This window comes from Anopheles moucheti, chromosome 2, assembly GCF_943734755.1.
Source record: "Anopheles moucheti chromosome 2, idAnoMoucSN_F20_07, whole genome shotgun sequence".
In the NCBI taxonomy this organism is placed as follows: domain Eukaryota; kingdom Metazoa; phylum Arthropoda; class Insecta; order Diptera; family Culicidae; genus Anopheles; species Anopheles moucheti.
Window position 1 is genome coordinate 396131 of NC_069140.1, and position 23782 is coordinate 419912.

The 23782-nt window shown below is 46.2% G+C and overlaps 2 protein-coding genes across 2 annotated transcripts in view; one reads left to right on the plus strand and one right to left on the minus strand.

Moving 5' to 3' along the window:
- Positions 1-23782, minus strand: part of LOC128309459 (homeobox protein homothorax) — a 169862-nt gene that overhangs the window by 37524 nt on the left and 108556 nt on the right. The window contains exon 8 of the mRNA XM_053045859.1: positions 14046-14168. Coding sequence (XP_052901819.1) covers positions 14046-14168 — 123 coding nt within the window. The remainder of the gene's footprint in view (positions 1-14045; positions 14169-23782) is intronic.
- LOC128309458 (uncharacterized) overlaps positions 12448-23782 on the plus strand; it is a 195683-nt gene continuing 184348 nt past the window's right edge. The window contains exon 1 of the mRNA XM_053045858.1: positions 12448-12475. The gene's annotated coding sequence lies outside the window, so the exon portion shown is untranslated. The remainder of the gene's footprint in view (positions 12476-23782) is intronic.

A 23782-nucleotide genomic window follows, 5' to 3' on the forward strand; every position in this document is an offset into this window, starting at 1 on the left:
ATGTCTTCATAGGTAAGCAGTTGCACCGTGCCGGGGCGGGCAACAGCACGTATCGAAGTACAACGGCTACTGTTGCAGTTGCATCTCTGGTTTGACTGCGGAGAGAGATGGTTGTGCAACGAAATAAGATATTAGCAAATACCGTCAGATAATCAATGCCAATCACGTGTTTTTTTTCGTACGGCTTTCTCGCACTGCCATTTAGAAATTGGGCCACCATATACAGTTGTGTTTATAATGATAGTAGAGCATGATTTTGTGCATGAAAAAGATACTTTTGATGCTAATTTTAGCCAAACACCCACTTGATATGAATACTTTTGATCATTTAAACATTAAACTGAATTCAGTTAAAGAAATGCAAACTCATTAAAGACAATTGTAAGTAGCTTCAGACTGCGAGCGCGCGATGCAAATCAACCCGAATGTTGCAAATCGTGTAACATTCACGACACGAAATAGTCGCTTAGCCGCAGAAACGATACATCATTAAGGGAAACGTTAATGTATTACCCTGCTCAATGAACCCCCGAGACCGGGATGTGATTTACCCCCTTGGCAGAATGTAATACATTTTTGTTATGGCTTTTTGTTTACCAGTTCGCACTTTATACTCATCCCCCGAACAGTGGATGGCGGTGGTCTGCGGTGGTGGTCACTCTGTTTTGATGGGTTTCCATATTTCAATTTTTACAACTCTTTTGAGGCGTCCTCGGGGAGTGCGTCCGCTTCGGTGACGGCATCTCCCACCAGCACGGGTGGGCCCTCGTTTAGAGCTTCTTGGGGGTGAAGGAACCAGAAGGAACTATAAAACTGCGCTTAACCGATTCGTTTAAAGTGAACAAGAATGAATGAAGTAACGGGAGTGAAAAAAAACACAAACGTAAAAAATGAATCATTTTTCGTACCGGTACTTCAATAAGCGCTGCGATCGCTCCATCGCACGAAACTATAAAGTCTCAAAAACGTGCCACCGTGATTTATGTATATTGCGCACTGTATTTCCACCGCACCGTACCGCACCATTTCCTTCTGCCTCATTCCACTCTTCTCCCCCACCGTCCGTCCCTCTTTTCCTCCTCACCACCCATGTTTGGACCGTTATCGTGTAATTGGAAAATTTTACAAGCGAAAAGAGTTAAAATAAGCGAAAACCGCGCCAGGTATCGTGATGGGTGTGCGAATGGGTGTAGTTTTTTGTTGTTGGCTTCTGCTGTGTTTTGTTTTTTCCCCCGAAAATAGCATTTCTAGTAGGTCTCTACCGGAAAAAGCAAATGGATCAGGTTTGGTAAGATAATACAACCGGTAATGTTGCTAGAACATGAAAACCATTGAAGCAATTTCGATCGTTTTACACTTCTTCTCTCGACTTTTGTGCTTCTTTTGCTGCTTATACTGACGCTTTCGAATCACGGCCCCGTGGAACGTTCGGAACGGAAATGAAATCGTTCGCCCTTCTTCCCTCGGTGGGCCAGACCGAAATGGTAGTTCCATGGAATAACACCAGAGTTGGATTTATCTGGCAAGTAAAATCACCTCCCATTCGCAAGTCCCTTGTCGATGATAAAAATGTACTAAAGGACAAAATAAAAATTAAACAACAAAAAAAAACAAACAAGGAAAAACCTCGCAAGGAATCAAAGATAGGATAGCTGTTGACAAGAATTAATGAACGGAAGCGCATTTAAGACAAAAAAAACATTAAAGAAGAAAGGAAACGCACTGGAACTTGCTCTAAAACGACGCTCTAAAGTTAGCTTCATCCGTCGCCCGATGAATGGAAGAATCGGTTCGGTTGCAATTGACAAAAGCAAAAGCCAAAGCGAATTCGAAGGGTTGCCGGGATGGAACAGCGAGCTCAAGACAAGACGATCAACGTGAGGGAAACAAAAAAAAAGGTACAAACGGCACATGCATGGCAAACGCAATTCATTTTATCCCTTCTTGAGAGCCTGGGAGCTGCAGATTGAATTGATGAATGAGTTCTTTAGGGAAAAATGCGAACGCCACAACCGAATGAGGGAGAATGGGTAGCAGGACATAAAACAAAACAAAAATCCTCAACACATCGAGTTAACAATAAAGAAATGGGGACAAAAACAACAACACGCAATAATAAAAGTAAAACCGCACGGCCGGAACGACGGAAATGTTTAACGGGTGGAACATTCAAACAGCATCCTGTGGAAGCGTGAGTTCCCGTTCCGAGGTTCCAAAGAACCCTGTGAAAGCACGCCAAGCAGGACAATCGCTCCGTTGCCGGATGCCGGTTGACAAGGGTGGGCAGGGTGTTGAAGGGAGAAAAAAGAGCTTCCGGAGACCTGAAACCTTACGTCGGCGACTGTTGTTTGCCGATCGCCAATTTGAGACGCGAGCGCGAGCAAACATTCGCTTGCAACCATCCACCGGTCTCGGCGTTTCCCCGTCGTCTTCTATTCGCCAATGCTGCTCCTTAACCCATCGCCGTTTGTCGCATGGAATCAATTTCTCCAATTTAGGGATGAAACAAAAAAAAACCACAACAAATAAAACCTTCCACGTCTGTCCGCGCATCCTTCTTTCGGCGGATCGGAGCAGTGTGATCGGTTTGTTTGGCCGAAAAATAGTGCAAAGGATGCCGCTCGGTAAGCGATCCGTCGTCGATGCACTTCTGCCCCTTCCCATTCCGCCCCCGTCTCAAGATGCACGATTGTTCTCCCAATATCTCCGTGGACTGTTAGCGGCAGATACAGGCTGATGATGATTGTATCATTGTATTATTGCCGTGTACGTCAGGCTTCTGTTGGTGGAAGATCCTGGCCCTGGCAGAGTTTTAATGCGGACTTTGTTTTACCTGCCCGAGCTGTCTTGCCGTACCGTCGCCTGTCTTAGCTCGATGCACCAAATGCACCCACCTGCTGCTACTGTTGCGGAGATGCGCCCAATAGCCTTCGAAGATCGTTTCTCACATCGATCGGCTAAATAAGGGCATTGTTTTACGTCCCCTTTTCGCGTCGAGGCTCAACAGCTCCGCAACGAAAAGCCGCGGGGAAATCGCTTACAGCTCTAGACTAGTTTTTGCGGCGACAAATGAAGCAAGCCAAGGAAAAAATGCAAGAAACAAGACAGACATTCGGCATCTTCGACAATCGTTGAACGGAGCATGAATTGCTCCCGGGGTTTTTTTTTTTGTTCAAAGAACTCATTTGCAACACGAAAACGAACCCTGAGTAAGCCATCCTTTTAAAAAACTGACGCCCTAATGGGAAATGGTTTTCCAAAGTTCCCCGGCCGTCGGTGGAAGACACACATTTGAGTTTTGCTGCTATTAGTTGTGCCATTATTGTTTTTATTGTTTTCCAAGAATTGGTGGGTCTTACGAAACGAAACAAACAAAAGCGACAAAAGGACACCCGGGCAACACACAGGAATTGCTGGTGCGAGGTGCGGGAACCTACACACAAAACCATGGCCCCGAAAACACCACGCCCGTGGGCATGGCAAGGATACCGTATTGTTTGAGGAGTATTGTTGTTTTGTTTGGCTTTTGTGCCATTCATTGCTCTGCGTAAACAATCCGCCCACCACCGTAGGGAGTGCCCAATAGATAAGTGGTTCGGGACCACGAGGGAGGGTGAACGAGAAGGATCCATTACCGTTTGGTGCAAAAGTTGGGTGTACGTTACAGCGTCGCGAAGTGATGGTTTGGCAAAATTTGAATAAACTAGATTTGCATCACAAGCAACACACGCCCGATCAGTGGCATCCGCGCTGTCGTCCTTTTTGGACGAGCACACGCGGACACGCGAGATGAACTCGAGTTCTTTGGAGTATTTTATGGCAACATTCTAGCGCAAGGAAAGTGCTCCAAAACAAAGGAAAAACAGAGAATAGGACGCTCCATCGATCGCACGAACGAAAGGAACGCTTTTTAATCCAATTTGACAAGTCGAAAGGGCGTCGTAAGTGGTTTTGCTGATACTACATCGGTGATTGCATTAATGCATTATGCTGTTGGTGGATTTGTTTGTCTATTTTCGGGAGCATTTGTCGTTGCTGCTTCTTCTGCACTTTTCGTTTTAGTAGTCTCTTTAACAGTGAAATGCCGGGGACAGATGGCGTACGATAGGAGCCCGCGTTTATGATCGAACTACGAAATGCGAGCTAAGATAAAAACCGCGTTGCCTTTAAATCATGCCATCGTTAAAGTGCCAAATGCATAAATTAAAGTACTCGCCGAAGGGAGAATGATGTCATGTTCTTCCTCGACTGATATGATGAACTGGTGGCAAATGCAAATAGGAAAACGGGTTGCTTTTTTGGTTAAAAATCTGGTCACACATAGACATGTATTTGAATGGGAAAACAAAACATAGAAATTCTTCCCCTATCTGGAATTTGATAGTCTTTTAAAGCCGAAAAGGACGCGTATCGCCGGAATCATCCCTTGACGCAAAACCCCCTTAGGCACATCGTGTCCATGAGTTTGCATACATTCAGGCGTACATGGCTTTGTTTTCCTCGGTTGATTAATTCAAACGATCGTGCCAGCTCGACCCTGCCGGTCTAAAACTAAATGACATTACAAATGATGTGATTAAACGGTTTAGAGATAATAAAATTGGAAAAGATCTCATTAAAGCGCGTCAGATTGCACCAGTGCCAAACATGAAGAATAAGTTCATTCCGTGCGATGAGGGTGGATGGATTACTAAATGACATTGTGACTCAAATGGTTATTCGGTAAAAAAAACAACAAGATAATCCATAAAAATCGGCCTCAGCAACACGCGCTGGAAGTGTTGGCGACCCATCTTTGAGCGCGATCGATTGCATGGTTGCGTTTTTTGGTTCATACCGACCACCCCGCTAGGCCCGAGTTGGCGCGAAAACTTGGCACTATTATTGTTTTATACAGCACAATATACCACCGGCGTCGCCGTCAGCTGTGGCAACGTTTACGGTCTTTCAGCCCGATTAATACCTTCAATCTGTCCGCACGCACCAAGAACTGCCCGTCGATCCAACGGTGTCTGTGCTCGCCGGAATCGTTTTATTGCTCAGCATGAGACCCGTGCAGAGGCCGGGATGGCTAGGCCGAGTGTGTGTATACGTTGTAAAGAATATCGATTGTAAAAACCGAAAACAGAAACTCACCATCTGCGAAAGGAAGGAAAAAAGGTAATAGTGATTAGTGATTGCACAAAGCCAATAGAACGATATCAATAAATGGGTGTGTGTTGCTGGGAACGGGACACAGGGGTTGGGAAAATGGCCATAAGGGGGAGGCAATATCGTTTATGTTAATCATGATCATCATCGGCATTATCATCATCGTCGTTGGCGTCATTGACGCAATCGACAGGCGTTCTCGTTGTACGATTGAATATGGCAAACAGCCATAAACTTTATCTCTTTTGGGTCGAGTTGAATTTCCACCAGTGTGTTCTGCCACACCAAACGCGCGGTATCGGATGGGAAAATTAGCATCCCGGTCTCGACCCCGGGTGATAAGAAATTGAACGGAAAACCAAACTCTTCTTCATGTGCGTGGAAGGGAAGCACATTTTTACACACCTCAACAGCCACAACTCGATTCGCGTTACGTTATCACACATGCCTCTGATAGCGGGATGTTGTGGGGTTCCTGAGACGGAAGTTATACGACGGAAATGACGGTTAGAATACCGCCCTATCTATTATCGACCATCTCAAGCGCGCACAATGGCACATTGAAGAGCAAGACTGTCGACAACAAAGCTTCTGAGTCGGTGTCGGTGTCGGTGATGATGATGATGATGATGGGAGCACGACAAGAATCCAGAGTCCCATCCGCCGTGAGGATTCTTTCGCTGATGGCAACATGGCGATAATGATGATGTGGTTTCAATTTTCCGCTTTCCGCTATTAAACCTCTTACACGTCTCCACGTGACCACGTCCAACCAGAGATGCCCCGTGTAGGGAAGATATTATCCTTCCCAGACGACTCCCACGATCATTCCAATATTCCAACGCCAAACCTCCACCATCGTCGATTGTCGGGTGCCTTGTGGTGTCCTTTTGTCGTGACAGTGCACCGCATCCGTTGGTGATATCGATGAATAAAATGCTTATACCACGCTCCGCTGCTTCACTGGCAAGACCGGAGACTAGTCAAAGCTTTTCATCGCAACCCTCGAAAAACCGCGACCGATGCGGCTTGGGATAAACTTCACGAAGCGATTTTGGATAATAAAAAAGCTGTTAAAAATTTATGCTCCGAATGTTTACGAGCCCGATGATTGATAAACTGGACCGTTTAAGGATGGGTGCTGACCGCGACCGGGACGAGCTGTTCTGTGGTATTATTTAGTTTGATACCTTCCGCCCTCTGTTGGTTTGTCACTGTGCTCTGTGAGCTCTGGCGAGGTTTTGATGCGCGGTGATGAGATTTTTACAACCTTCTAGTCGCCTTTTACAGCGTGAGCGATAGCACTGGTTGGCTGGCGCAGGAACGTGTAAAAAATGTGTCTTGCTGTCATGCAGTTAGACGGTGGTATTCGCTGGATGCTGGTCGGAATTTGGGCTCGATCGGGTTCCGAAGGGGAGTGTTTTACGACCGGATTGAGGGTTTTTGTTTGTAATAGGCGGGAAGACGCAGAAAGACATCTGTTGAACAGGGAGTGAAGAAACCAGTCAGCTACCGGGAAGGATCCCACATCCTGTGGTCATACCCAAGTGCGGCCACGTCCAAGTTCATTGATAATAAGATAAAAGTATTTAACAGCAATAACAACAGGGCACTGCGGCAACGGTGTAGTGTCCGAGTTCGGTGTTTTTCTTTTCTTTTACGTCAGGAGGTCATAAAAAGGCTTCCCTTGCTTTATGTCGGTTGGTGTTACAGGGTGTGGGGCCCGGACATGGACGAGTGTCTGGAGAAGCTACGCTTCAACAGTATGAGATGTCGGGTGAAACAATTGACACCATTCCGGTGATTATGGTTGCGTTGTAATGGGAGTTGAATAGTTTAAGGGATGGAATAAAAAAGAAACTAGACGAAGGAACTGAGTCTCTACTGTGGACGAACTCTGGCCAAGTTGAAGGATGGACCGCATTCTCTCGTTCGACAGTACGTTAAAGCCTTTTTATACCCATCATTACCGGGATGATTGGAAGGCGAATGGCAGGACTCGTGGCAGGATGGCAATTCCTACCGCTAGTCCGTGACGAGCGTTATTCCGCTTGAGCTGCTGAGCGAACTGCTTCAGCTGCCCTGGAGGATGATTAACAAGATCCATTTAAATGAAATAATAATGGACGAGTGCTTACGATAATTTTCGGCACCGAACAATTCCCGGTAATTTTAGGATCTGCTACGAGATTTCTCGGACCCATTCGTTTAAGTCTCAACCACCCGTCCGACCGTTTGCGTACGATCGGGGGCTCGTGGATCGGGCATTCGGGGCTTCTAATTTTCCATTGTGTTGGTTTCTTTTCTATTGATTCGTATGAAATCAATTTCGAACTCTATTCATTGGGTGATCTATCGAATAAAACTGTTACGAGTCGATCGTTAAAGGTACGCGTCGACTATCGGGGCCCAAAAAGGTGGTACGTACGATGAAGAGCTCAATCGACGGTGCGGGGATCCCGTGGTTTGTTGGGAAGGAACATCGCTTTTCTATGCTTTCTATTGCCATCGTTCGCAAAGCCGGTGTTCAGAAGGTAAAGCCCTCGACTTTACAGCAAAAAAGAAAAGCTTGAAGAAAAACGCACTTTGTGGCGCTCTATGACTACGTACGTTTCGGTTCTCTGGCCCGAGCCGGATCAGGTCGGACCAGCCGCAAACGAGTGTGAATAATTGCTTTTCAATTATACAAGATCATCAAAACTAATAGCCGTGCCTATTGTCGATGGGGGAATGCGAGGAGAATGGACCCAACAACGTACGGCCAGGGATCCCCTTGGCGGAGGACCGTTTCATGATCTCGCCTGCGGATTAAAACGGACATTCGCCTGAGTACACCCAAAATGCACACATACACACACGTACACACACACACACACACACACTCGCCCGTGCCGAAGTGAAGGGACGTCCGTCAGGCTCGGCCGTCCCAAATGACCCGTCCGATAATTGTAGTCATCTTGCCTTTCATCTGAGCAAACCACAGACAAAACCTTATGTGGCCGCGGCCACATCAACCGCTTAGACGCGCGGAGCAGGTTTATAACAGCGAGACGAAAGGTGTGTGTGTGTGTGTGTGTGTGTGTTTGAGCCGTTTTTTTTCTTTTTGAAACATTTCGTTTGTTCTGTAGGTTGCGTTTGCGCGTATAGGTCCCTTCTTTTCACCTGCGTGAGGTCACAAAACACTCGCTTTGATGACTTCAACCCGGTGAAATAGTGTTTTATTTGTTGTGGAGTAGGAGTGTGGCAAGTATTACCGAGCTGAAGGAAGGGTGGGTTGAAACGGGGTAGAAACGATGATTATGATGGTTTTTGATGCTCTCGTCATGTGAACGTTTTCATCGTTCGATGCTCGTATCCCTTCGCAAGCGGCTGTTGGTTCACATCGGCTGACCACAAGTGTCAAAATCATTTCATCGACAACATTAACACGCACTTGTCGGAACTGGATGTTCATGTTTCGGGAGGGGTTTGTGTGTGCGTGTGGGAAGAAGGGTATAAAAATGTAATTTGCACTCTTCACTTGGTTTGCGGGCAAACAAACATCGAGAAAATTGTGACCCAATAATGTCGAGCCGGTCGACAGCGACAAAGAACAATATATAAAACAAGTAATATGGGGCCTATAAAATATGTTATACATTTTTGCATCATTTCATTAAATCTGTGTGAAATATATTTGATAAAATTAAGGTGAAACACAAACAAGTATGTCTGTTTCGTTGGTAAAAATTAGATGGCTTCAAATTTCAAATGTTATAGAATCTTGAGAGATATTCGCTTAGATGCTCCAATAATGGTATTCTTCAGAGTGGTCTAGGTAAGATCATACTTGCGTCTAACCACACCTAATGGCTGCGAGATTTTGATACTTTTTCCATCGGAAACGTAAATCACACGAGCAATAAGGAGACTAAGAATTGTTCAATTCAACCACAGTTCGTTGGCGTAGCGACCAAAATACGCCAACATGTATGATCATGTGTTGGCAGATAACGCGTTGTTGGGTAAAAAACAACAACCACATACGGTACACATTAACGCACATTTGAGGCACAACCTAGCTAGCAACATGTGTGTGTGTGTGTGTGTGTGCGCGTGTGTACGAAAGAGAGCAAATTTCGCATCACTTTCGTTTGGTGACTCCTACGGTCCCGACAAAGATCCAACGTAACGGATCGTAAAACCCGGTTCCCCGGGTGCCCCGGAATGTCATGCTGCCGATGCGGGTGCACCACGTTAAGCGACATTTCTGTCTCGTGTTTGTGTTGTTGTGTGTTGTCCTGCGTTTCCTGCACCGTTAATTTTCGGTTTTCACTTCGTTTCACGTGCCGGTTCGGTCGGTCGCCCCCCGGGTGCGATGAGGTAAAATTATGCAGAAAAATTGTATTTATGGACGGCGCTGCTGCTGATGATGTCGCCGCGTCATGCAACGACGCGAGTGAGTCTGCCAATGGGTCGACCCAGCACTGGGGCTGCTGCCCTTCATTCACGACTTATGAAAACTTTGGGAGACTCTGACTCCTCCACTAATGCCGATTTGCGTACCGATGAGAGGTCGAGAATTGCGGGGTAGGGGTGTGGGACGGCACGTTGTCGAAAAGAAGAAACTTCTCCGTTCTGTGCGATGGGAACCCATTTTTAGCCCGACCGGGCGTTTTTCTATCTATATAAAACATGCTCATCTGCTGGTAGAGCGTCATCGTCGTCGTCGTCGTTGCTTGTTGAGTGCATCGTGACTAATGCAGTTTCATCATGGTTGAGTTGGAGAATCTTGTTGAAAATGCCTCGAACGTAGATGGAGGATAGAGCGCCACCAGCACCATCATCATCATCGTCATCATCATCATCAGCCAAAACTCAGTGTTCTCGATGCAGGTCTTGTGCGGAAATATGATGTGACAGTTTCGAATATGGGATTTCTTTCCCGCCCTGGGACCCCTTCCGGCGCTGTATGGCGCAATGCTCTGCTTTCCACACCACAAGCTAGCAATAATTCCACACTCTACACCAGCAAGGTCTTGCATCCGCTCGAGGGGGTTTGTGTGATTGAATTATTTCCTAGTTTTACTGCGCACTGCACGTGAATCTTTTTTTCTGGTCGTGTCTTTTCACTTTCCTAACCAAATCTCAAGCAGAAATGCAGAATAAATTGCATATGAAGCGTGAAGACCATCTTCCTATTCGGAAGCCTAACGGAAACCGAACGGTGGACTGTTGGAGGTGAGAATTTAAAATGGATGTTACAGCGGCAAAACACTTCATGAATGTTCGCTGCCATCTAATTCGGATTTATGTAGAATGATGTGTCCATACACGTCCATCGAAAAAACCTAGATCATTCGTTGATGATGCATTACCATGCCCATGAATACCTCTGAAGTCTCGGGGTCCCCTTGATGACTTATGTGAATCACCAGTAATCCAGCGGCCGTTTGTGTGTATGGCGCCGTCAAAGAGTCCGCACTGAGGAACTGGCGAATTTAAAAAAAACGCCAATGAGCCGCGGTTCCCCGGGCTCAGCAATCCGCATAATCATGTGTAGCACATGATTGCATATTGTCGAATTTGTTTTGCATACTAAATATGCTAAAACGCCGGCGGGGTATAAAGCTTTTCGCAAGCCGGTACCGATCGAGGGCCAATATCCTTGACCATGAGCGCCCAGGTTGAGTGACATTTTGTCGATATTCTTTGTCGACCAAACGTCAATCCGGCGACCGACCGACAGCGTGTTGCGAATGAACGCCAGCCAGCAAACGAAATAAGAAATCATCCCTCCATTGTTTGGTATGATTGATCGTTTGTCTGCTCGAATGAGTTTCGCTTTCCCGCCATGCCCGCCCCGCTTTGTCCTGCTCGTTCGGCTCGATCCCGGTCACGATGTTTCGAGCAAATTTATTTCACCCGAACACTTTCGCCCGACCAAGGGTGAGTGAGAGTGCACTACAGAGTACGGCACAGTTGTGCTTCGATGATTTTGCGATGAAATATTTAGCCTTCGTTCGGGAATGTCGCCTCACGTCTTGCAGGAAAGCGGGCAAACGGCAAAAAAAGGACACCAACCATCAAACAAACCTCGTACTCAAATTTGTCGCTTAAACTGGCCGATGGCATAAATTCGGCCATGTTTATGACACCCCGTGTTAAAAAGGGAGTCCGCCTAAAAATAAACTGGACACAAAACTCGGCACGAAACAAAATACAAAAAAAAAAAACAAACAAACGAAAACGTCCGTAGCGCAAGCAGCACGCCCGGTTGCGTAACGAAATAACGAATGAATTGTCAATAGTTTGTAACGTTTCTAGTAGTAAATAGTAACGGGAATCGGCGGTGGGTGGCGGGACAGAAAAGCGGGAGAAAGAGGGCACGTTCGTTAGAAAACGACCGAAACGCAAACCGCATAAACGCAAAAACGCAACGTTCAAGTCATGAGACAGTCGAGTCATGTCCGACTGAATTATAACAGCTGATTCCTCTTTAACTTGATTAATAGATACTTTTCGGCAGAAACCGGTCCTAGGCGTAGGCCATTTTTTGGGTGCGTTTTGCGCACCTTATGCTGGCCCCTTTCCAGCGCTCCAGGGGGAGGGAATGCAGGGAGGGTAGAGGGGCCGCCGGGAAGCGCCATTCGGAGTGGTGAAAAACGGGAAGGAGAACCATCCATCTTTCCCGTGCGTCTGGCAGTTTCGGTGTCGCGTTTTTCAAGGTTCCCAAGTCTTTATTTTTTACACCACGACTGGTGGGGTACTGGGGAACTTTTTCGGAGCCCCGGACGATGGCGGTTTATGGAGTTGGCGTTTGATCGTTATTTTTAACCGAATTTCGTGTTCATCCGTCATCACGGCTGTGTCCTTGACCGTGAATAGGCGCTATTCTATGCGAAATTCCCTCCGAGAGGGAGGGGGGAGGGGGACTGATCAGCTGGGGGGTGAATGGTGGGCCCACTGGTGACGCGATTACGCTGCAAAGTTTGGATGTATGCACTAGTGTGCTGGGTTTTACGGGCGACGCACAACGCACTGTCTTTTCTGGTGTATTCTGTGTGCCGGCGGTCAAAGGCTTGTTGCGTTATTTTTTCAGCTTGTTTTCAGCTTAAACTCATCACGAACGAAAGGGAAAGCGTGTCTTAACCCGTTACAAAATGTGCCATGGAAGCCGAGCGAGAAAATGATTATCCACCCAGTTTCGATCGATCGATCGGTTCCAGCTGATTTTACTGCTATGATGATTATACACTTTTCTTTTCGTCAAAAAATGAGCATCCGACTTTAACCGTCTTCTTTTTCCTTTCCTTAGGTGGCTCCTTCATACGTGTCAAGTAAGGTAAGTAAAAACAACACCACTTCTCACCTCCTGCGCTTTACAAGCACAAACTACCGATTATCTCGACCTCAAATGTGATGATCGATTGGGATGATCGCTGCGGGACTCTGTGGAGAGCAGTACTAACAGCGGCCACAAAAAAACGGAAACAAGTTTTTATATATCCGTCAACCATCAGTTTTATAGCCGTTAAGACAAGGGATGGAGCAAGGAAAAACCCGTCACTTAAACGGAAGGAAAGACAGAGCTCGGTGGTGCGGAATGGATGAAGAGGCATTTAATTTTTCTTAAAGTAATAAAAACGGCTCGTCAAGGAACGGAGCCAAAGGAACGGAGCCAAAAAAGCATAAACTCTGCAACACCCGGACCTGCTGTCCATGGACTTCATCTTTTTAAAGAGAGAAAATGATAGAAACCGATCGTACTGGATCGCCTTGAGAGAGTCTGTTGGGGCGACAGAAGGAGATAAGTGAGTTTAGAGACGGCGGAAAACAAAACACTTTTACTTTCCCATAAAATTGATAGTAACATCCATTAAAATGCCGTTGAGATGAGCGCTGTTGGTGGTGTACCCGCGTATGCGGCTGGTGTGTGTAGTGCTCACCCAGTGTAAAAAAAAACCATTTAGACATTAAACTTCGCGCAAGACATTAAGAATGAGAACGGGTGTGTATGTATATTTTTTAATTTACACTGCCCGTTGACTGCCAATGCACTAGAGAGTTCTGTCTTTTGCCTTCTTTGCTTTTACTGTTCGATTCTAGGAGTTCGTGTGTTGCTCGTCGGTTTGACTCTCGTGTTGAACATTAATATTTAACTGATCAGCTTGATTTAACATCGCTCGTAAATAGGGAAAACGGTGTGTACTGAAGTTTGTCGGGGCTAGTTTTGAGCAAACAATTGCACCCCCAGTCCCTGAATAAGGGTGTGTGTGTGTGTGTGTGTGACGATCGTAAATTTTCTTCACACGACCCTCACAAGACGATTCCTCAGGCGATGTCCCCATGCGGTCGTCACAGATATGGGGAATCTTACGAACTTTGCCATTATGACCACCGTCGTAATCCTATGACGAACGAGTTGGCTCTTTATTGGACTGCGATGTGTCATCCCATGAATCAGGAGATTGTTAAGCTCGCGGCAGCGGGTTAACAAGGTGATCACGGGCCCGTGAAGAAGGGCGGAAATATTATATTAAAGTGACTGATAACTAAAGAAAAAAAAAATGATTCAGCTTGGAAGAGGTTTATTTTGAGCTGTTTTTTTTAATAAGAGCATTTATCGACAAAGAAGAGTTGCGTGAAAAGCTATAAATGTAATTGTTCCGACGAAACTCTCGATGAAGCTCGATTCCCAAGCAATTTATGGTCTCTGTCTTTAAATATGGTTTCCTATTGACTAGAAACTTTAATGTAAAAACCCAGATAATCAGTTGAAAAATGTCCCTTTGCTTCAACACGACAATGATGGTAATGACGACGCTAATGATGATGATTATTATAATAAGGGATTAGAAGCATGATGGTGGGGTGACTTAAAGAAAAATATTTTTGAACCGCTACTTACCAGCATCTGCGGGGTCCATTCCGGTAGGAGGTTGTGCTGACAGGGGTCCAGGAGTGCTTCCGGAACCAGGTGACCGCACATCGTCGTTGAGCTGCCCGGTGTATGATATCGATGAACTTGGCGGTCTCTGTAAAGGGTTAACGCAAGAAGGATTTGATTAGTATCGATTAGAACCACTTAATACAAGCATGCAACTATCTATTTCTCCCTAAACAACTCCAATTACTTTTACAACTCGGTACAAATTGCGCTACAAAGAGCAATACAATCGTAAAAAAAAGTTTCGCAATACGCGGGTGATGCGTAATCGCGATTCCTGGTGAAAATGGAGCTGAAAATCGAAATTGACAGCTTTCCGGGTTCGTTCAGATCGCGCTGCAGACAGTGAGGTCGGAGTAAATTCCGGTGTAATCCGTGGGCTATCGCGATTCACTCGGCCAGCGATGCAGAAAATATTGATGCGAAATTTATCACGTCAAATTGCGAATTTTCAGTTCTCTCTTGTCTCCCTCCTATTTGCCGGTTTGCGTGGTACGGCGTGGTCTATTGTGTACACGGCACACAAGCCAGTTTGTGCTGTTTAGCCAAAACGCCGTATCCCGAAGTCAACCTCAGCAGCATCCCAGCATGTTTTACCGAAGCAGCAAAATGGGTTTGTTTGAGCAAAAGCGTAAACGGAACCGATACCGCACGTCGTTGAATTGTTTACCCTGGCACACGTACACACACCACCAGCAATCCGTGGGTTGGTAAGCAGGCGTACGGTCCGGAAAAGCCTTTCCACCCGATTGCATATTAGCGTCATATCGCCGGAAAACCCGAATCAGCGATAGGCTCCCGCCGTATCAATTGAATGAAAATTTTCGCTGATTCGATACAGATTCGCCGCGGGTTTGTTTGCCGCTCCATGGTGGGTGGTGTTGGTGATAATTTTGCGCGTGGATGTGTGTGTGTGTGTGTATGCAGGGAAAAATATGGTGGAATTTAATAAACACAATCCCAAGGTTATTTTTTGATTCTCTTTCTCCGTCTACTGCCATTACCTTCAAACCCTCTTCAAACGGTGCCCATGATATTGAGGTCGCACTAGGGGGAGTCATTTTCCGCGATTGAGGGAACTTTGGGTGTGGGGTAGAAAATTGTGTTGCTTTTGCTTTTGATTATAACAATCAGGTATGGCACGAGTCCCGCGTTATGATCACCATCACACACAGGTCGCTAACTAACAAAACATTCGTTTCCCGGCAGGACGTCTCTGATGGCCAGATTCAGCCAGAGGAAAAAAGGGGTTGATTCTTGCTGGCAGGGAAAGCAGGGTTGATGAGGGTTACACGGTGGAAGGGATAAATACAAAAAAAGCCCAAAAAAAGATATGGGGCCCCACGAAGCCTTCCAACGCCTGGTTCTGGTCAGGCTAGGCCAAGAAAGCGCACCACGGCACAAGAAGATCACAATCACAGAGCCAGGCAGGCAGAATGAAAGAAATCCGTCCAGCATCGAACTGATATGGACCCGCGGTTAAGAGGGGGATACGGAGGACCCCAGCGATGCCTGCTCTCTAAATCCAATGATTTAGTATCCCACTGGGATATCGTTAAAATGACTCGCTTGATACCGATCGGGGATCAGGTTTGGATTTTCCTTTCCTTTTGCCGTGTATATTGTTTTGCGTTTTGCTTCTCCGCTTCTGCCTGTTCGGCGTTCGGTTCGGTTAAATGGTTTCTTTCGGTTCCATTGGATAATAATAATTCGGGCACATGGTCGGCGGGCCAGGGCGATATTCAAGCGGTGCGGAATCCTGCGGTGCACCGTACGGAGTCCCCCGTAGAAAAAAAAACCCGGGGGACCATAATTCGATGTACCCCGGGCAGGGGCCCTTTCGTAATGCGGCGATTAACGAGTTGAAATGGTGAAAAAATAAAGAGATAAATAATAACAACAACAACAATACTGGACAATGAGACGCTGCTAGTAGGCACTACCAGCAAATAACGCCCGTTGATGATAATAACAATATAAAACGAATACCGCAACATCGAACGAACGGGGCCGCGTTGAAACTGGACGCAGACTGGACGTTGTCAGCCCTTTAGATTTTCTCTTTAACAACCACGCATTTATTGTGGGGCGAAAAACATATAATTATAGATTTGGAAGGCTTTTCTTGGCAGTTGGTGGGAGTTCCAAACACAACAGAAGTGGGGTCCAGCATCGTGTTCCAGTTGGAGCTCTAAGAGATTTCCCAACAAATAATCTTAGAATGCACATCTCAACAATAGTTCATCAGGACTCATCGAAGTGTTAGAAATTATAACGTAGAGTAGCGTTGAGCGAGTGTAAATAACCTTTTGTTCAGGATGGTACTCGATTTAATTCGTTTGTGTCACACTGTATATACTTTTTTGGGGAGTTAAAAGAACATGCTGCATCCTTTCCGTGATACCCAATATAAATATACTTTCCCAAGGCATGTCACGACAATGTGTCACCCCTAGCAAACATGACAGGAGCGTTTGATTTGGAAAAACGGGCTCTCCTTTTCGTGCCATAGCTGCCTACATTGTCAGCCACTGCCTCCATGTTGCCGTGGCCATAGCGAAGGAGATGGCGTTTGGCGCACAGTTCGGTGTACCAGCACCAACGGCACGAGTGTACAGAATGGGATTTTTCGTCTGACAGTAGCGCCATTTTGTTGGGGGCTTTTTTGTCTTTTTTTTTTGGGAGTGCTGAAATGTGGTCTCCGTAGTTGGAGAGAGTATCCCGTGCTTGGATGGAGCAGCAATGGCATGGCTCGAGGAAGGATGATGTCTCTCTGCAGCGTAAGCGTCCTAATCCCAGGATACTGGGTGCCATGGTGGTATTGCCATCCATTAGACAACCGTAGCCCGAGCAAAGGCGGGATTCCGGACGATGAGTTCGAGGAGCGTCAGCAACCCGGGTCGGGAACATCCGCAACACAACCATTGGCACAACCGGCGAAAGGCGAAGGATGCTGAGCGCATATTTATGTAGGACAGCTTCAATTCGGAAACCTTCGTCCTCTGTGTGAATGTGGGGATGTTGCTCCGATCTCCGCATACTGGCTTCCACTTCAACAGACCGTCTGTTTTGTTGGTTCCCCTGTGAGCACTTTCTCCACTTAGCACCGAGCACCGCAAAGCAAGGGCATCGGTTCGGGAAAATAAAAGAACCCAACAACCAGAAACCCGTGACAGCCCGTAGAACGAAGATGTGGGGATATTCTCCGACTATTCGAAAATAAGCGATTCTTACCCAAGCAAAAGCAACCCGGAGCCTGAGCCAGTCAACTATGAAATTCACCTGTGAGTTAGAACGGGTTCCCTGCGTCATCCCCAGTCCGCTCTTCTTTGGTGTGCATCATTTTCCGAGCCTTTCCATTTCTTGGGCTCTCAAGAAGCGTTGCCGGTGCCATACGCGTTCATTTTTTCTCCCCAAGGGTTTTTCAGAACCCCGGCATAACGTAGCCTCAAATCCCACCGGAGGCGACGGCAGGAAAGTGCCGAAGGAGTTGGGGGAGGAAATGAGTCCGCCATAAATCACCCCATACCTCAAGTCGTCCTCCTTGCCTTCGTCGACGGATGCTCCGGCTCATCGGGCTTTCGGATTCCGCTGTGCCGTTTTCCGCTGTGGCGACCAAAAAACCGGAAAAAGTCCTCCCATCCTTTCCCCGTGGTTCCATTCCCCCCCCCCCCCCTCCCCTCCCCCTCTAACCCATGGGTCCACTAGAATCGGTATGGGTAGAGAGAAGATTCTTTCTCTATCTTCACCCACTTTCCCAGATCATCCTCCACAATGCTTTCGGGCAGGCGGAAAAACAAAGAATTCTAATCAAAAAACCGTTCCAATTTCAGTTTCTTCGTTTGCGCTTCGTTATGGATGTGTGTTGATATTTTCTTTTTTCCCTCTTCAGGCCCTCCTTCTCGTACGGCTACGCTTCCTTTCTCTTCTTGCTTCAATGTCCACTCGCTTCACGTTCAAGGCATCTTCTTTTCTATTATTAGTTCTTTCCCTTCCATCCCAGCTTCCCGCTTGCTCGGCGAAGTGCGCCGGAGTTTGTAGCTCTCACCTAAATCTCCACCCTGTTCTGTTCGCTACCTTTTTTTGTTGTTCAAGGGGAGCCAACTGGGGCCCCACGTTTGTTTTCCTGGCTGCCATCACATAACTCAGGCTGTGGGTCGCATTTTCTAATTTCAATAGATACACATCGCTTTCCAATGTTTTAATGCCACGTGTCGTGGGAGAACGGTGTTGCTGACCGCAAGGGTGAGTGAAGAGAAACGAAAGGACAAGGGGACAAGTTATGCTCCTTATATTTTTCGTGTGTGTGTGTGTGTGTGAGTGCTCTGCTTTTTATCCTGCTCGCACCGCACGCTTTCGTATTCTTCTGCTCTGGGACACGGGGGATCTTCGATGTTAATGAACCTTCTTTTAGCTGCTGCTAAGATTTCTCCTCACGTTTCGGGTTGTAAGTCTTGTTTAAGGTTTTTTTTTCTTCATTTACACACTTTTTCCTCTCGAGATGGATTCTTTATTTACAGCCTTTTTTTCTACTCCTCAGTGAGTGTGTGTGTGTTCCTATTTCTCACCAAAGTGCAATTTAATTTTCGGAAGGAAAAGTACCCTCTTAAAAGATGACGTCCAGAGAACTCCCCCCGTTTGACGATGAAGGTGGCGACTAAACGATCGTTATGCGGTCGGTTGGAATGAGAGGGGGCATTACATTTTTCCCCCAGTAACAGAATGGCGGGAAAATGTTCATCCCCTAAGCGCTTCGCACGCGCACAACTCCACGGGGAGTTGTAGCGAGTCTTAGACCAACCGCTTTGCCGCTCGAAATGCTTAAAGTGTATCGGTTGGTTTTTTTTGTTTCAATCCATTTTGCTTATTTTAATTTTCAATTTTTAACCCTGTACCGACTTTCGGGTGGTACGGGTGTAAAAGCATGAAGATTCGGGTGGGACGATGAGACAGCGATATTTATATTGCCTGGTTTCATATTGAAATCGTACACATACACACGCACACACACACACGTAGCCAGGCGCGGGTGCGCACTTATATGAGTGTTGATCAAGAGTGTGAAAACGAAATGATCTTATTGAAAAGAAGGATTCGTTAATCCGTCTCGGTTTTCATATGCTATTTCAGCGCCGTTCCCTTGACAACCGCATCGAACCGCCTGTCAGTTATAATTTAGATCTTCTCAGGCCTGTCTGTGTCTTTTTCCCCCGATTCTTAATTTTCTTCTTGCTGTACCACGCGAGACAGAGCGTGAAGTCTTTTCTACCAGTTTGTCCCGGTACATGAGTTATTTTCCTGTGTTTTTTTGGTGGAGGCTCATATTTGGTAAGCTCGAAAAGCAAATCGATTCCATCTGCCGAATCGCTGTGTGGAGGATTCGTTTCGATTTTCCTCGTCCACCCTTTTTCCCAAGCATTCCATTTCCCAACCTCAACTAGAGTGCAGAGACAAGCGAGCACAGCATAATGATTTGCACATTGTGTTGTACCATTTTCCATGAATATATTCACGATATGCTTCGATGGTGAGAAACAAAAGGTATGGAAAAAGAACAAACATAAACCCGAACCAGAACGAATAAACAAAACAGCTGAAAAAAGTGTTTTCGGTGCAATGAAACACGGCGCTCATCAAACATTAGACACATTTTGGAAGTGCATTTCCGCTACATTTGTAGCGTATGAATGTTAAATTAACCGTCCTCGCTCGACCAGGTAAATGATGTTTGATTGTTTATTCGATTTAATATTGCTTTTTTGTGTATGTTTTCCTTCCTTCCTCTCGGAAAAGCTGCTCGAAAGTGTCACTTTTAATTTCAACCCCTCAATGTGTACCAATCGGAAAAAGGGAATGGAAATGTGGAAAACATCCTTCAACTTCATTACCGCTCTGGTACTAGAGTGGGTTGCTTTTCTTTTTTGAGATCCAATTGTTGGAGGTTGTTTAAAAACAAAAGGAAAAGTTAAAATTGAACAAATGCAGCACGGCAGAGTGACAGTAGCTGGTTTGTGCGAAACAAGTTACAAAATAAAAAATAAAACACAAATCGAAGAAAACATGGCGTCGGCATGGAGACAGTACAAATGGCGGCCTGTCTCAACGAGTGTGTGTGAATGTATCAGTGCATATGTGGGGCGGGTGGAAAAACAACAGCACTGCGTGATGATTGTTGTTTTGTTTGTCTGTTTGTTTGTTTTTTCCCCTCCTTTCCCCCTTCCTCGTTCCCTCAGTTTTGTTTTTACCTTCCCTCACATCAACCAAACACACATGCATCTTTTCCGAGAGCTGAAGCCGGCTGAATGTTCTGTGGTGACATGGTAAATATTTTAAGTGCCTTCTCCCGGGATTTTCATGGTTTTGTTTTTTTCCTGTTATTGTAAGTTTTTTTTTACAATTTGACAATGCGCATCCACATTTTTCGTTCAACACCAAAGTAAGTTGTGGCGCGTACAACGGTGTGGAAACTGGGGAGAAAGGGTGTAGGCGAAAGGTAAAGAGAGGGTGTCGTTTTACCAACGAACTGCCGAATCACGCAGAACAATTATTTGTTTTACGCAAAAGCATATCTACCAACTACTTTGCTCTTGTTTCGGCATACTTAATCATGTGGGCCAGGTTCCGAAGGGGCACAACTTCGCACCAATTGAGCAGTTATTTTCTTTTCGAAGGGGGGGTTTGTCTTGATTTTTTTGTAAAGCTCATCCCCAAACGGCAAGTGTGTGTTTACAAGTTCTGTTTCAAACATTTATTTTTTTTCTCTTGCGCGGTTATTGTCCGACAAAGAGTGAACTCTGAGAACTCTGATAAAGAGCACCCAAAATCGGTTGCTTAAAAGTACACAATGTTTTAATTGATTAATTCAACAGATGACACCCCGTAGTGGTTTATTTTGGCTATAGAGAAAAGGCAATGTTACAGTAAGACTCTCACAACGACAACAACAAAAATCCGTGTGGGCGAGTACAGATCCGACTGCGAGGGCCATGGTATCATGGTATCAGTGCGGTTGTCGTAAAATAAATTATTCAGCATCATTTTCTGTCGAGTTAATGATCCAGTTTCTATTTTATTTCATGTTCTTGTTTTTTGATGCCCATTTCATTCTGCCGTGTCGGTTTCCCGCTGATACCGATGCGCCTGCTGCATGCATCAATAATTTACGATTACAGCCAGTTGCCAGTGGCCAGTCGATTGATTGAATGTTTAAAGTTTCTCGCCTGTGCCGCAATGCACAATGCACTTCGAAATGCTATAAAATAATCAGCTTGTCACAAGGGCAAACGGTTATCAGTGCTGCGAGGTCCGTGTGTGTGCGAGATGCAATAAGAGATGGCATGTTTGTCTACAAGATGGAAAAATTAGCGTTGATGTATTACCGTTTAGCAGGACAAACAAAACAAAAAATATTGGTTATATTTCATCCACCCCTCTCGGGAGATCAACATGATGGACTGAGTGCACATGCGAACTTTGAACTGTGGCGGTACATGGTCCAGGAAGAACCAGTTCGATTAAATACAAAAACACCCCTCGAGCCATCTTTAATTAACGATCGAAACAACGGAAACCCGAAAAGCTGTGCAGCACACAGCCATCCGGACGACCTTCAGCACACACTGCACCGAGTTCACTATTTAAAGTGTGCCCAGTTTTAAAGGTATCGCTGTATTTAAAGGGTGGACATCGCGCAATGTCTACGCTAGAGACACGGGCCGTCAGCCCGAGTGTTCTGGTCGTTTAAAGTGCGTTTCGTAAAATTTATGACGAATAAAACCTTCATTGACCTCCGCACCCGGTGTGTGTGGGGGAGCAATATGTGTCCCTTTTTGCACATCCCCCATCCCGAGCACAACGCCCCTATAGGTTGCTAAATGGGTCTTCCGTTTTTGGCGAGTGCTACCTCCCAGCCCCCAGCAATGATGGCCAACTAAAACCTGGGGAGAGAAAATCGATTTTCCTTACCCCCCGGTCTGGTTGGGACAGCGTAGTAAAGCTTGGGTGAATTGGAGGAATTTTTGCGAGTTGCCCCTGGAGTTCTCTGGATCCTGGTGGTGCATCTAATGGGTGTTTGTTTTTGGGTGACGCCAAACACCATGTGACCGGGTTGTGTGATGCTGCGCCCGGCTATGCATGTTTGGATAACGTGCCAATGTCGTGATGCACAGCTATAGCTATAAGCTGCGTGTGCGTTCACTATACATATGGCTGGGTGGCACAAATGACTGTCCGTGTGTGCCGGGTGCCGTCGGTTAAACAAGTAAAGCCGCTCGTTTCATACTCAATGTACCACGCAGAATTTCTCGTGCGATGTGACCGTGAGATGTGTTTTTGCAGGCTTAAACCTGGAGGACGGCTAAAGCAACCGTGGAGCTGTTCGAACTGATCTTCCCTTCCATTCGTTCCCCTCTTTATTTTACTCCTCGTTTAAGAAGGATTGACTGTGGACCACATAATAATGTGGTATTCGCGCGTCTTCCACTCGGCCGTCGGATACTAGCGACGGTCTCATCGGACGGTTCCGTCTATTATAATTGCTCATTTTTACTTCGTTTCCTTCTTCTTTAGCACAACACCAGCACACAGGCCTGGTGCGCAGTGGTCCATGTTTGTATTAAAGGGGTGTCTTTGGGGGTTTTAACGCTCAGGCGCTTTTTCTTCTGCTTCTACCATTTTCAGTACCCCTGTGCGATCGAGCTTTAGTTCATATCTTTTGTAACTCGGTTTCCCCTTGTTTCTACCGCAATCCCCGATTTTATTCTGACGTTGGAGTTCCTATTGTTGGGGTCCATTTCTCCACACTCCCACACACACACACACACACACCCAAAAGGATGCGACACACTGGCGAACTCAAATCAGAAACGCATGACGCTAGCGCACCGCTGCGCATGGGGCTTTGGCGCGTGAAAGTTGAAGGCGTAGTTTAACAAAACCGCGCAAGAGCCCAACAGGCTAACAGCAAAGCAAACGGGGAGGTGACCGAAAAAGAGTAGAATGAAAGGCAGAAGAAAACAGATACGGCTGTGTCATGGTCCGCTTCGTGTAAAACCATCACGCATAAATTAGAATCAGCGAGTTGAAGTTTATTCACATAAATTAGTCGAGAGAAAATGGGGGGTAGAAGATCGACTATCCGGTAAGATAGTCTTCTATTCGCGCGCACCGGCCTGATCACAGGTCCGGGTGGATCAACAGGGTGAGTGAGCCGTGTGGTGGAATGAGATGACGTCGTCGACGATCCGAGGTGACCATTCGGGCCATGAGACCCCGAGATGGGACGCAAAACGCAATTGGATGCCGAGTAATAAGGTTAAGAAGGCTTTAAAATGTGAAGAGAAATGGATAAAGAGTAAGGCATGAAATAAAAAAAACCGAATTAACCATGCCTCCTCAAGCTCAACCTCCACTCCCCTCCGGAGCCCCAGCCTGTAGTGGGTGAGCGGAAGACGGAGGAAATGCACCCCTACGGGGAAGGGTGATAATGAGGGATGGTAAGAGATCGGACAGACAGCAGGACTGCAGTGCTTAGCGCAGGAAGAACAAAATGTGGCTCCAAACGCAGCTCGCACAGAAACGGCAAAAAGCGAAACAGTACGAGGCACTCCGATTGAAACGAAATGATGCGTACGAACGAAGTATATGAACGGGGGGGAAAACACAAAAACAAGTGAGAAACAGTTCAAGATGCGAGAATATCAA